General features: G+C 36.1%; 1 protein-coding gene across 3 annotated transcripts in view; it reads left to right on the top strand.

Annotated features, from left to right (window-relative positions):
• The first annotated feature begins 1,565 nt into the window (after nt 1-1,565).
• Nucleotides 1,566-15,196, top strand: part of USP15 (ubiquitin specific peptidase 15) — a 148,907-nt gene continuing 135,276 nt past the window's right edge. For all 3 annotated transcript variants that reach the window (XM_011972927.1, XM_011972926.1, XM_011972928.1), the window contains exon 1: nt 1,566-1,730. In XM_011972927.1, the coding sequence (XP_011828317.1) occupies nt 1,642-1,730 (89 nt within the window). In that variant the 5' untranslated portion in view covers nt 1,566-1,641. The remainder of the gene's footprint in view (nt 1,731-15,196) is intronic.

The following is a 15,196-nucleotide window of genomic DNA, read 5'->3' as shown; positions in this document are numbered from 1 at the left end:
GCTCTAATATATGTTTTCCATATTCTGCAGCTTCCCTTCAGAAAATTACTTTGTTCTCTTTCAGAGAGTGACTGGAAAAAGGGGGAAAATGTGACTTTTAGAGGGTAGCCGTGGTTAGAGAAACTCTCAGTCTTTTAACCTGTCAGGAGAAAAGCCAGAAATAACAGTCACTGAAAGTTGTTTTAAAACTCAATTCAAGCTTGGCATGATAATGCAAAATAGTATTATGATGCAGAAATAAGCAATCATAATCATAATACTGATATACACAAATCATAATGCGAATGTACACTACTTTCACTTGGAAGGATTCATCACTTTCTACTAGCGTAACTACACCTCCTTTATCGCATTCTCACCAAATGAGTTAGGGTTTAAAATGGGGGAAACAAGAGAAATGATGCAGGGATTCTGGCCCATCTTTTAGACTTTTCACATCAAATGGTATGTTAAAATCAAACCCCTGGACATCATGCTCGGGAATACTTAAGTAATTTTGCCACAATTCATTTATTAAACAAATATTTAGGTGATTTTTACATGTCCAGTAGTACTGTGCTAACCACCAGGTATACAGAGGTTAAAACAAAAGATGAACCCAGTTCCAGCTCTTAAGGAGTTTACATTTTAGTTCAGGCTTTCATAAGGAGAGGCAATGAGTGTGCTGTACTGTATAGCACGTGGGCTCTTGAACCTGCCTCTCCACTTACCTCTCCACCTGCTGTGTGACCTTGGCATTTGCTTTTTAAGCGACTCGATTTTCTATTTTGTAACATAATCGTTGACTTCAAATGAAAGACATACCTAGTTTCATTTCAGGTGTACGGCACCACAGGAAGATGGGGCTAAGAAAATGTTACTCTCTTGTATAAAGAAGAGGGTTTCTCTCACGTTTTCTTCCTTTAGTATCTGGCATTATTCAATACTGTCCATATTCTACTCGATGTTCACCGATGAACTGGGACATGTTTTTCACCGCAGCTTAGTCGTCTGGGTGTGCCTGGGGAGGCGTCACAAAGAGCCTATAAAGGGTCCCCACCTACAATGGGAGTAAGAGCGCTGGAAGGAACCCCGGAAGGGCATGGAGACCAAGCGTTCGGTTTCGGAATGTTTTTTCTGTGTGCCCGTATTCACCGAGCTTGGGTTCTGCTACTCTTAACGAAAAGCCCAGTCACGGAGCTGCTAAATTTTCTGCCATATCTTAGCCGTCCCCACGCCCCCCCGCCCCACCCTACCTCACCCCCAGGCGTGAGTGAATGCGCAAATAAGGGTTTTCAAGGCGTCAGTGGGAAAGAGGGAGGGGAAGGCAACGCCGAGGATGGGAGGACAGGGCGGTGGCATCCCTCTAGCGAGAGAGCGCCGGAGCCCTCGGCGGCGAGGAGAGCTAAAACCTGGCTGTCCCGAGCCAGAGGAGGCCAAGGCAAGATGCTGAACGGGCGGGGACCGATGGGGGGCAGCAGACCATGGCCGCGCACCTAGTCCGCCCCCGGGGCCTCCTCTTGTCCCGAGGACCACCCCCGCTCCCGGTGTCTTTTGGTTTCGACCGGCCGACTGGGAGGGGCCGCGGGGACGCCATTCCCATAATGCTCTGGGGCGTGCCGCCGCCGTCGCTGCCACCTCCCCTATCGCTAGTGGAAGAAGATGGCGGAAGGCGGAGCGGCGGATCTGGACACCCAGCGGTCTGACATCGCGACGCTGCTCAAAACCTCGCTCCGGAAAGGGGACACCTGGTAAGAGAAAGGGGTTGAGATGCCTGCGGTTGCCCGAGGATAGTGGAGAAGAGGGCGGGAGCCGCGAGCTGGTGTCTTTCGCTGGTGACAGGTGCGGGCAGGTCTGGCGGCGGCCGCCGGGGTAGCAGGATTTTGGCTGCTTCTGAAATGTTAGGGCAAAGGTTGGACTCTAGATGAGGGTCAGGGTTCGTGGCTTGCCAGGGCATGCTGAAAGGTGTCCGGAGAGCGGCGGCGGCGGCGGCACTGACTCGTGCGGTTCTCTTCTTCCTCCTTCCTTCCGTAGTGCCGCTCCCACCTCAGGCCTTCTCGAATGATAGGTTATAGTGGTTTGGTTTGAGTCTCATATACGCTGTTTTGACAGGTCCCGGTGCCGCGGCTTATCATGATCTCACCGGCTTTACTTCTCTGTTCATTTCCTTTCCTAGAATTGTCGGCGTCCAAGTTCCCTTTTATTCTGATTCTTGTAGTCTTCCGGGAGGCAGGCTGCAGGATGTTTGCGGTCTATACTACACAGGTGGCATGTCAGTGCCCCACATAAGAGAAAGAAACCCTAGTTTCCAGTTCCTTGTCAAAGGAGGGAGAGGAGTAGGGAACCTTAGGCTTATGAGAGACCACGTGGTCTTGTGCTTTAGTGGTGGCTTGATAAAAGCCGGCAGCGTTTCTATTAGATGTGCAGCCCTTCCCTTCTGTTTGAAGGATAACGTAGGCCTGCAAAAAGTTGATAAGTCCACTTGAGGCTTAACTAACTGCTAATATTCGAACGTGTAAAATACCAAAGGATATATATTTATAATACTGAAGGATGTATGTGGACATTTTCACACTTGTCGGCCATATCCAGTGGCATCTAGAATAACTTAAATATGTGAATATGTAACATAATTTAAAATTCCTTATTTTTGAGGAAGGATAATGTGCCTCTTCATTATAATAAAAAATATTTTCACTTCCCACTGTTACTATAACAGTAGTATATAATTTATAGAGTGTTTCACTATGGCATAGTGGAAGGAGCAGTAAGATTTAGACCTGAGTTATGTCACAGTTTCACCACTCAACTTGCAGTATGACTTTGAGGAGAGTTAATTTAAATCATTGCACCTCAGTCTCTTCTGTAAAATGGACAGTATTTTATTATAAGGGTTTTATCTTGATTCGTTTTAATATCTTAAGAATTTCATGTTTATGAGATACTAAATTTTAGTTACCTTCTGCTCTTTACTCTTGACAAAAGGTTGTGATACTGGGATCATTTTCAGTTAAGCTAATAGGTGGCAGATTTAGGACCATAATTTAACCTTGATCTAAGTCTTAGTCTCTTTTTTCTTTTTGGTAGGCTGTATACTATGTTTATATGATAGAAATCCCTAAGGATGTAAATATATACTTGTTTCATTGTATCAAAAAAATAGAATCTTCAAGTGACTTAATAATAGTTATTTTTGACCTGGCAGGGTGGCTTACGCCTGTAATCCCAGGACTTTGGGAGGCCGAGGAGGGAGGATCACTTGAACTCAGAAGTTCGAGACCAGCCTGGGCACCACGGCAAAACCCCGTCTCTACAAAAATACAAAAAATTAGCTGGGCATGGTGGCACGCCTGTGGTCCCAGCTACTCAGGAGGCTGAGGTGGGAGGATTGCCTGAGCCTAGGAAGCAGAGGCTGCAGTGAGCTGAGATCCGGCCACTGCACTCCAACCTGGGCAACGTGAGACTCCATCTCAAAAAAAAAACAAAGTTACTGTTTTTATTATAATGTTAGTAAGATGTTTATTACTGTGGGGAAATTGGACATTTCCTAGGACACCCATGTTTACCTTGGCTTGTGGTATGACAAATAAGTCCCTGCTCACTATTGTAAGTTAAAGAACATTTAAAAATTCTTAATTCACCCAACCTATTACCACCTTATTTTAAAAAGTGAATTTCCTTAAAATAGAAATCTATTAAGTCTATAAGTTAAAATATAAGTATTATTGTCTCATTAATGTCACGTTTTTGTATATGGAGTAATTGGTGTTGACACTACAGGATGATAGGAGCAATATGTGCATTGTGGGCATTTAACTTTATAAAGTTTGGTATTTTCAAATGAGTATATTTTTGCTTTTTGACAAAATTAATGTAAATTGTTTTATATATGTGCGTGTGTGTGTAGAGCTCCATAGGTACAAACTGTGTTTCACTATATTGCCTATGCTGATCTTGAACTCCTAGCTTCAAGTGATTCACCTTACCCTCCCAAAATGCTAGTATTACAAGTATAAAGCACGACTGAATACAAGAGGCTCATAAATTTGAGTCATTTCAGTGCTTTTATTTTAAATAAAAGTAAACTGAGGACCACATATTTAGATAAAAGCAGATTGTGCAAGTTTATCCTCACGTTAACTTTCTCTTAAAGGAAAAAACCTGCGAGAGAAAGAAGGTACTGGGAGTTGCAGAAACCAGTTTGATTTATTTGTAAGCCAGTTTATTTGCAAATTAGCAAGTGAAACCTGTTCAAAAACAAAGTAGTATAGAACAAAAAATTGATTCAGAGTTTTAAAGAGAATAATTTGATAAGTATGAATTTGATGATGAACTTACAAGTACAGAACTGGTCAGGATATGTATTAATTTAGTTTATGTTTTTGGAACTCACTAGAAAGTTGTTTTTCCTTTTAATACCTTTTTTTAATCTTTGAATCAGGTTCTTTGAAATTTACCATATGGAGTATTGTCGTGGCATATAGTATGTAACTGTCTAGGAAAGACTGGGCTATTGAGAAAAAGTGGTGGACTTACCATAAGTTTATTCTTGAAAGTTTAATACACATGTCTGAAGTTATAGTCAATTGCATCGCAGTGAATAAATTTCACTTATTAGCTCTTGAGTACTTTGCAGATAATGACTGTCTCATGGTGACTTGGGTAACTAACTTCCATACCTAGGCAAGTATGAAGATTTACTTGATTCTGTGTAAGTACTGCAGTTTCTCTTTATTTGTAAGCAGTAAGTGATTTTTATCTAAAAACTGATTTTCTAGAGATGAAAATAAGTTACACAAGTGTGAGATGAAGAGAAACATACTTTATGATGTATTTGGTTCTAGACTTTATATTGAGAAGTAAATCAAAATTAATACAAGAGAGTAATACCTTTTTAAAAACCATGAAGGTAGCACTGATTTATATAAGGAGTAAAGCAGTCTGAAAATGATATTTGTTGATCTGTATTTCAATTCCAACAAGAGATCAGAAAACCATGAAGAAGGTTTAGAGTTTAGGAACTATAGGAAAGAGATAAATGAACTAGAATTGTATAGCTTAGGATGAATTAAAAACAATTTTCAGATACGTGGTGGTTTCTTCTGATGAGACAAAAAGATAATTTGCTTAAAGTACATATGACTATTTTAGGAACATATTTAAAGTATGGTAGTTAATGAGTTACAAAGAAAATTTGTAACTCATTTGGGTTATAAAATTCTCTCTTTGGAAAAAAATGCTTTTGAGACACTCACTGTGTTGCCCAGGCTAGAGTGCGTTGTGTGGTCTCAGCTCACTGCAACCACCTCCAGGGTTCAAGTGATCCTCCCATCTCAACCTCCTGAGTAGCTGGGCCTACAGGCACAGGCCACCACGCCTGGCTAAGTTTTGTATTTTTAGTAGAGACAGGGTTTCCCCATGTTACCCAGGCTGGTCTCGAACTCCTGGCCTCAAGTGATCTGCCCACGTTGGCCTCCCAAAGTGCTGGGATTACAGGTGTGAACTACCTGTAAAATTTCCAGTCTGGAAATTTTTTAAGAAATAGGCCTATTATGAGTAAATAAAACATAACCACAAATCATCCAAAGCACTGCTTCATTTCCCCCATTTTTATTAAATGTTACTCATCTGCCAATCATTTTCAGTAATTTTTATGTGTGATTATGTTAAGTGGCAATGTGTAGTTAACTTTTGCAGTTTAGCAAAACATTGCATGCCATTTTTGTATAAACCCTAATAACTGTAGTAGATTTAAGGTAACTTTACAGAGTAATTTGTGTGTAGAGTCATTTAAAATCTCTATGACATTTTCATTTCAACAATTGCCAAAGAATCTGATCAATGAAGTTTTAGGCCAGAGACATTGATTTCAGTTTTTACAGCTTTCTGTCCATTCCTACTTTTACTTAGAAATCTTTGAGGCTTAATTTTATTTGATCCCTTATGTTTGTGCAACTTTGAAACTAAAAGAAAATAACCTTATATTCACAAATCCCTTAATAATGAAAAGGAACACTATTAACCTGAATTTCAAAATATTTATTGTATACTTAAAGAAATTTTTATATTACTATTACTTTTAAAATTAATTTTAGTAGTGCCTGGGTGTTTACAACCAGAGTAGGGTATATACTACATCATTTATAGGAAATGAAACCAAAAGGAAAAACTTTTTTAGTCTTGGTAAATTGGTGAAAACAAGGACAGAGATAGTGACCTTAAGACATGTTTCACATCTTAGATGCTTAAAAATCTAGGAAAGCAACTTTTCTTAATTTAAGCATTTTTCGTGAGTTTTTAAATGACTTCTGTTAGTGAGTTCAGGGTTAATGTACCCTAATAGGCTAGGCAGGTCCAGAGCTAGTCAATGATTTCATTTATCTGCTTGGTAAAGTTCAGGCTTTATTTTTTCTAAATTATACCGTTTTCCTATTAGCACGTATAAGGCATTAAATGACCTTTTTGCAAAATGGTTTTGTGACAGTTAACAGTTTTGCTTCTACATAAGTGTAACAAGATAAAATTAGTTTGTCAGGTCATGACCTGTAATATTACATTTAAAAACACTGTGTGCCAGGTACTGTTATAAATGCATATTGACTTATTTACTCATCACCATATTACCACAATTCTGGGAATTGGTGTTATTCACATTGGACAAAATAGGAATCATAGGCTCAAAAAGGTTTTCACATAGTGTTATAGCTGGGATTTGAACCCAAGTAGTTTAGGTCTTTAGTTTGTGCCCTTAAAGCACCATACCACATTGCCTCTTACCTTGTTTAAAAAGAATTTTTTTAGAGACGGAATCTCGCTTTGTCACCCAGGGTGGAGTGTAGTGGCATAGTCATAGCCCATTGTAGCTTCAAACTCCTGGGCTCAAGCAAACTCCCTGCCTCAGCCTCTGAAATAGCTGGAACTACAGGTGTGTGCCACCACACCCGGCTAACTTCTAAAATTTTTGTAGAGATGGGATCTTGCTATGTTGCCTAGACTGGTTTGAAACTCTTGACCTCAAGTAATCCTCTGACTTCAGCCTCCCAAGTATTAATAGCTGGGATTACAGGTGTGAACCCCTATGCCCAGCCTCTGTCTCTTATTTTAAAGATTCATTTTTTTAAAAAAGTAGATTCACTTTAAAAAGAAAAGAACCTATTTTTCTCTTTAAAGGAAGTCTATTTTATATTTAGTAGCAGAATTCTACCATTTTATCCCACACTTGTCTCTTGTGACTGTTCAGTTTAGATATGATGGAACATGTAGGAAATCTTAACACCTTGCTTCTGGAAATTAAAACATGCTTAAAGATTGATAGGTGAATTATTGAATGTACAGAGCAAATGTCATTTTGATCCACAAGTACATTCAGACAAAAAAATCTGAGGTCATTTACTATTGAGCTTTTGAATTTTAATTGTTTATCAATAATCATAAGCTCTTATTAGAGATGATATGACCCCTTCACATAGTTTTACAGAAATAACCCATCAAGCATAAAGTAAACTCTTGTAGGCTATTTTGTTTCAGAGTTTAGTCTATATTTTTAAAGTATGGTATTGGTTTACTATAAGCCGCAAATACATAAGGCTTTCTTCTTGGACTTAAATCCATATGAACCACTCAGCACAGAAAATGCAAATATGAATGCATTATTATGTTCCATGTTTACTAACTGATTTTTCCCTAGAGATAACTCTTAAAGAATTTTTGAAGTGAAAGAACATTTAAATTAAGATAGTGGAAGATATATTGATAATAAAACAGTCAATTTTGCTATCTTAGTTTTGAATTTACCTATCTTATGATGTGAGTTTAGAGTGATTCTTCTTTTTTTCACTGAAAATCACTTTATTAATAAGCCATGATTATTGAAAAAAGTGAATTGAAACTATTGGGTGTATTGGTAGAGAAATAAAGGGAAGGTAGAGAACAATTGGTAAAGGTTGATTATGTGCATTATGAGATTTGAACCTCACAATAAGGACCAAACTGTATATTTATATGGCTTATAGATGAGGAATCTGAGAGAAATGAGCTTGCTCATAGTTTACTGCCAGTGGACATTTATTAAATGCTTAGTCTGTCAAAGCCACTATTTTAAATGTTTTACACTTATGCAGTCTTTAAAGTACATGCTCTTATTACCCTTCATTTTATCTTTGATGATTTCAGACCTGGTTTAAGTACCTGATTTATAAAGACTTAAAGTACTAGATACTGTCTAATACTAAGAATAGATCCTTAGTATTAAAAATGGTTTTATGCTGTCACTACTCGAATGTGATTCAAACAATATTTCGTTAAACCATGGGAATTTCTCTTTTTTCTTAGTCCTTGTATAGAATTTTTCGACAATTACTCCTTTTTTCTTCCCTGAGTAATGTCAGTCTAACTTGTTCTTTTTATTTTAATTTCCTCACTTACCACTGTAATTCACATTCTGTGTCTCATATTCATTCCTCTGAAACCACTTCCCTAGACTCTTTCTCCCATTTATCCTTTAAACAGGGAATGTAGATCCTTTAAATTTCATCACCCAGTTTATACAAAAGTCACTATTCAAGAAATCTATCATAAGCCTAGTAGGTAGCCTCAGTTTTGGATACAGATTAAAATTGTTTTAGGGAAGGGTCAAAAATGGCTCCTTACAAAGAAGGAAATAAGTTCCAATTATAATATAAAACAAAACCCCTGTAGGATTAACCTGCATTTAGTTATGCTTAGACTTCCTTTACTACTTTCATCACTAAGATTCTACATAGTTTCGTTATAGCTCTCCAAAAAGAAAAAGAGTAATGACGCCTTTTTTTCCTCCAAGGAAAGGAGAACTAAGAATGCTAACTGTCCCTTCCATTCTCCTTTTAGTTTTGAGAAGACCCGAATATTAATTTGGTAATTCCCCACCGTAAGAGAAAATCATTTAGCAGAAATACCAGTAGAAAGGACTTCCTTTGTGAAAGAAGTCGAAGATCTCACAAACAAGTTCAAGGGTGGCTCTGAGGCCAGGGTATTCTAAGTTTAGAGCTAGTTAAATCAAAACCTGAGAACATTAGAGACAAACTTACTTAACCGAAAAGAGCATCAAGTTCCTTGCTCCAGGTAAAAAAGACCTGGTAATCTGGATTGATTTCTGTTATTTACCTATATGTTTTTACAGCTTGACAAAATTTTAACAGTTTAGTCAAGAGATTTGCCTTTGATAAAAAGAAGGAAATTTATATTCATACATTTGAATGGATTTCAAGCTGAAGAACTTTTTAATTCTCAGGAGAGGTGTAGCTAAGTAGTTATATGTACCACATAGTTGTAGCTATGGTTTTCAGAAACTTATTGCTCATTTGCTATGTTAAGAGCTTTTTACTATGTTGAGAGCGTTTTAAAAGTTCTCTAGATAGGTTCCTTATATAATGTAATATGTTTATCCCATATATATTACATATATGAAATACATGGTAGTATTCTCATTTTACCAGTACAGAAACTGAGATAGTTAAATTTATATGGTCATAACACTTGGCGGTAAAGCAGGAAGTCTAACTTAAAGCTTGCGTTTTAAATTCTAACTGTACTGCCTGCCTATGCGTGATAGAGCCATACCCAGATTATGGAAGCAACTTTTTGAAAGACAAATACTTGAAAGTATTAAAATCAAGAAATGACAGCTTTGTCATACTTGTTAAACACCATTTTAATTTGTTAGTAATATCAGGAGCCTCTAGAATTTTCTGAGTCCTCTTGGTTTAGCCTTCTAGTCTCAGCAGTCTCATTTCTAACTAATATATCTCTGTTTTGATACAGATAGTGTCTCCCATTTCCTACAAATTATTTGCTTTTTCCTGCTTCGGGGGCCTTTATACACCATTTCTGTTGTTTCCAATACTTCTTACTAATTACTGACTTTATTTCAAAACCTAGTTCAAAGTCAGTCTTTAAAACCATCTCTAATTTCATCCAAATTTGTGGCCCTTCCATTCTTTGCTTTTAAAATATATATATGTATATATAACAGCTTTATTGTGATGCTATTCACATACCTTACAATTTGCCCAGTTAAAGTGGACAATTCACTGAGTTTTAGTATGCTCACAGAGTTGTATAGCCATGACCATAATCAATTTTCGAATATTTTCATCATCCTAAAAAGGAACCTCATACCCATTAGTAGTCACCTCCCATTTCTCCCCCAAACTCCTCTGCTCTAGGCAGCTACTAATCTATTTTCTGTCTTTATATATTTGCCTATTCTGGATATTTTATACAAATGGAATCATATAGTATGTGTGATTTTTGCATCTTTTACTTAACATAAATGTTTTCTAGGTTCATGCATGTTAGAGCATATGTCAATATGTTATAGATTTTTACTGCTGAGTGATACAGTCATGAGTCACTTAATGACAAGGATAACTTCTGAGAAATGTGTCGTTAGGCAATTTTTTCGTCGTGTGAACATCTTAAGAGGGTACTTACACACATCTTGATGGTATTACCTACTACATACCTAGGATGTATTGCCTGTTGCTCCTAGGCAAAAAAACAAAACAGTACAACATGTTACTGTAGTGCATACTGTAGTCAATTCTAATGTAATGGTAAGTATATGTATATCTAAACATAGAAAAGGTAAAATAAAAATACAATATTAATCTTTTTTGTTTTTAGAGACAGGGTCTGGCTCTGTCACCCAGACTGAAATGCAGTAGCCCGATATTGGCTCACATTACCCTTGACCTCCTGGGCTTAAGCAGTTCCACTGCCTCATCCTCCCAATTAGCTAGAACTACAGGCAAGCACCGCTGTGTCTTTTTTATTATTTTTATTTTTTTGTAGAAATGAGGGTCTTGCTATGTTGCCCATGCTGATCTTGAACTCCTGACCTCAAGCAATCCTCCCAGCTTAGTCTCCCAAAGTGTCGGGATTATAGGCATGAGCCACTGTGCCTAGCCAGACATAATGTGTCTGTTAATTGACCGAAATGTTGTTATGTGGTATGTGACCATATCCCATTGTATAGATGTAACACATTTGATATATCCATTTATCAATTGATAGACATTTGAATTTCCAATTTTTGCTTATTTTGAATAATCCTGCTATGAACATCCATTGCAGGTTTTCATTTCTCTTGTGTATATACCTGTAAGTGGAATTGCTAGGTCTCTGTTTAACTTTTTAAGAAACTGCTAGACTGTTTTTCTAAGTGGCTGTAATTTTACATTGCCACCAGCAGTGTATGAGGGTTCCAGTTTTTTCACCTCCTTGTCAGCACTTGTTATGTTCTTTTTTTTTTTATATAGCCATCTTAGTGGGTGTGTAGTAGCATCTCATTGTAGTTTCGATTTACATTTTCCTCATAGGTAATGATGCCTATTGGCCATTTGTATGTCTTTTGGATGTTTGTCCAGATTCTTTGCCCACTTTAAAAATTTGGTTATTTTGTCTTTTTATTATTGCTTTGTAAAAGTTCTCTAGATACAGGTTCCTTAACAAATAGTTAATTTGCAAATTTTTTCTCCTATTCTGTGGGTTTTCTTTTTACTTTCTTGGTAATGCCCATTGAAACATAGAAGTTTTTATTTTAATGGAATTCAATTTGTCTATTTTTTCCTTAGTCACTTTTGCTTTTGGTATCATGTCTAAGAAGGCTTGGCTTAACTCAAGGTCATGAGGATTTACTCTTATATTTTCTTTTCCAAGTTTTATAGTTTTAGCTCTTACATTTAAGTCTGTAATTCAGCTTAGTTAATTTGTTGTGTATATCGTCAGGGGAGGAGTTGAATTTCATTCTTTTGCATGTGGTTATCCAGTTGTCCCAAAACTATTTGTCAAAAAGATCATTCTTTCCCTGTCTTGATACCCTGCTTGAAAATCAATTAACTGTAAAAGTGAGGGTTTGTTTCTAGATTCTCTGTTTGATTGACATACATGTGTATCCTTTTACCAGTACCACATTATAACTGTATAGTAAGTATAGTAACTGTATAGTAAGTTTTAAAATCTGGAACTGTGTCCCTCAACAACTTCTCAAGTTTGTTTTGGCCCTCTTCTCTTACTAGTTTATACTATGTTGAAATGTTGTTTTGTAAATATTCTTAAATATATGTCTGTATTTCATTACTCCATATAAATGACACACTCCTCTTTTTTGCAGCCCGCCTTCTTCTGTCATTCGAAATCTACCCCATCTCCTTATTTTTTAGAGGTATCTGGTATAATAGTATTTGCACAGTGAATGCTTTGTGTCATTTAATCCGTGGATCTCTCTTCCATTCCTAATCTCATGCCCCAAAAGCACAAACAGTGCACTATCTTAAGAACATAGATAAGTGTGCTAATTACCGAAAACACATTTACAGTACCTGGGAAATGTAGAACAACAACTTCAGCAGATGAAAACGACCTGACATCCTAAAAGGAGGCTAAACTCACATTAATCCTTCAAATGAAAAAATAGTCACATCATACCCTTTAAATAATGCTTTAAAACACTCAAAATTATTTATATTGTTTGTGGAAATACAGTTATTTAAGAAAAGCATAAAAATATTCATGGAATGATAAATACTAAATCAGAGTAAGGGTATCCAAGAGAGGGACCCACGGTGGGCTATATATTAGTATTTATAATTATTTTCTTTAGGTGCTTGTTTTGATGGTATGTTTGTAGATGCTTGTTATTATTATTCTAAGTTTAAAGTATGCCTGCATATGATACAAAATACTTTTAAAAAGCAAAGTTGATGGTAAGAGCTTTTTGTTTTGAGGAAGTCCCAATTTTTCTTAGTTTTTTCTGTTTTTTTACTTTTATATTGTTAATACCAAACCCAATTCTTCCAGTGTAGAAAAGTTACACAGAGCTGAGGGAATTTATGTAATCAGAGTCAAACGTTATTATCATTTCCTTCTTGCTTCATATATGCTTATCACGCTTATATGTCACATGGTTACAAGATATCTTTAATATGGAGAGACATACACATTTAAGATATTAATGATCATGTATGTGTATTCTGGATGAATAGTTTAAAAACAATCTTACTTGGCCTCCTTCTTGAGCTTCTTATTTGTCTTAGTTTGGATCTAAAAAGAGGTCATAAAAATTATTTATTACTAAGTGATGGATTTAATGTGTGGAGCAGAAAATAGGTTAGAAATGCATGGAATTTCAAATTTAAGCTATAAAGAGATGGTAAACTGAATTTGAGCGAATTTCATAGTTTTATTTGTTTAAGTTTTACTGAAACCATGAAATTCTGAGTCTTAATTTGTGGTACTTAAAAAAAAGTCAGTGAAATAATCTGATTTATAGTAATTTAAAGTACTAGATGCTGCCAATATCTCTTTAGTGTTGAAAGTTGTTTTATGCTATCACTACTCAAATATAATTTAGACATTTTGTTAAATAAGAGAATTAGTCGTAAGAATGAATCAGTATCCAGAATTGTTTATGCCATTCTGCACAAGATGATTATAAATATTTTTCTGAGATTAAGTGTGCTACATTGGATCAGGCTGAGATTTTTGTGTGTTTTTTTACTTATAAAAGGACTGCCTATGCTTACTCTGTACAGAGGCAGATAAGATTTCAAAAAATAAACATGGTTATATTTATTTTAATATTAGGCAATTAAGCAGGAACATTTATCTGAAAGTTGTCAACATAAACATGTATAAATCAACAACAACAAAAACACTGTGCATTTACTACCTCTCTGGTTTCCTACATCCTGCTGTTGGAATTTCCGCATATTCCTTTTATACTCTGTTGTATCTGGGACTATTTCTTAATCATTTATTGGTCCTTGTATATCTTTCTTAAATTTGCTTCTAGTGTAAAAGCACCAAACAACTTTTGAAATTCTCGTCTTTCTCCCCACCAACTCCAAAATCTTCTACATTCATATAGTAGCTTTACTATATTTGAACAGTGTCTTAAAATTGACTCTGAAGCCTCCAGCTTCTCTGGAGCCATTGAAAATTATTCTATCCAGACCATAATACAAATTATTTATCATAATGCCTTCAGAATATTTAGCACCATACAATTTAGATCTTTTTGAAGTACTCATGTTAATGTAACTTTATGTAAGTTTTTGACTTAGTATTTCACATGTATTTGATCGTTCCAGTAATCTGGTGAGGTAGTCCCAGTGGTAAATCGAATCATATCTCTTTACAGTTAAAAATCTTTCAGTGGTTTTCAGCGTACTTGAGATGAAATCCTTGTCATTGCATTAAAGGCACTATTTAGTTCGGTCTCAGTCAAACTCTCTAGTCTTATCTACCATTTCTCCCCTACCTTGTCATAAACTCCACCTTCATTTAGTCAGTTCCTTCAACACTCAAAATTCCCAAAGTCCTTCTGGCCTTAGCATGTCATCTTCATTCAGTTTAGATACTTTTTCTTACCACTTTTCCTGGAGTAACTCTTATTCAGAGGCTAAAACATTATTTTTTCAGAGAGATTTTCATTTATTCTAAATAGGACCCTCATTATATGCTTTCATAGCTCCCTGTACTTTTCCTTCACAGCACTTAACAATATTTTACTAAGTATCTTGATTGCTTACTTTTTCTCGCTCCTCCACTGGACTCTTGAGTTACATGAACAAAGGGACCTTGACTGTTTTGCCAACCACTTTATTCATCTGAAGTATTTTTTGAATGAATTCCCATTTCTAAGATGGACAGTCGAAGGGTTTTATTGCTGAGTAACTTTTCTAAGACTTCACAGCAAGTAGTGTCAAAAATAGAAGTTTGATATGGTGCTTTTTCTATAGTAAATTTAGAATATTTATCTACTCAAGTCTGATTTCAGGAGATAAGAATATATATAAACAAAAATAATCATGAAAACAAATTGAGATTGGTATGACAAATTCATCCACAGTTTAGTGTTTGCCACATTTCTAGGAAACTTCTTCAGAGAACGGTAGTGTTTTTGTGTGTGTGTGATCTTAATTGATGTGAAAACATGAATCTCGTATAGGCACACGTGTGAACATTCGGACTCTTTTTCTGCTAAGTTTCTGATAGGCAAAGCTCTAACCCTAAAGATACCCACTTTGAAAATACTCATTTTCTCAATAAGTACAATGGATTATTAGAAATTGTTAGAATTTATCTTCTAAATAAGCCTTCCAGCTCTATTTATAGCTTGGTAATAATGTTACCATATCCTCTGTTATCTCACTTTTAAAAGTGAACTTATTGTTTC

This window comes from Mandrillus leucophaeus, unplaced genomic scaffold (assembly GCF_000951045.1).
Source record: "Mandrillus leucophaeus isolate KB7577 unplaced genomic scaffold, Mleu.le_1.0 Scaffold132, whole genome shotgun sequence".
NCBI lineage: Eukaryota > Metazoa > Chordata > Mammalia > Primates > Cercopithecidae > Mandrillus > Mandrillus leucophaeus.
This window is presented reverse-complemented; position numbering and strand designations above follow the sequence as displayed.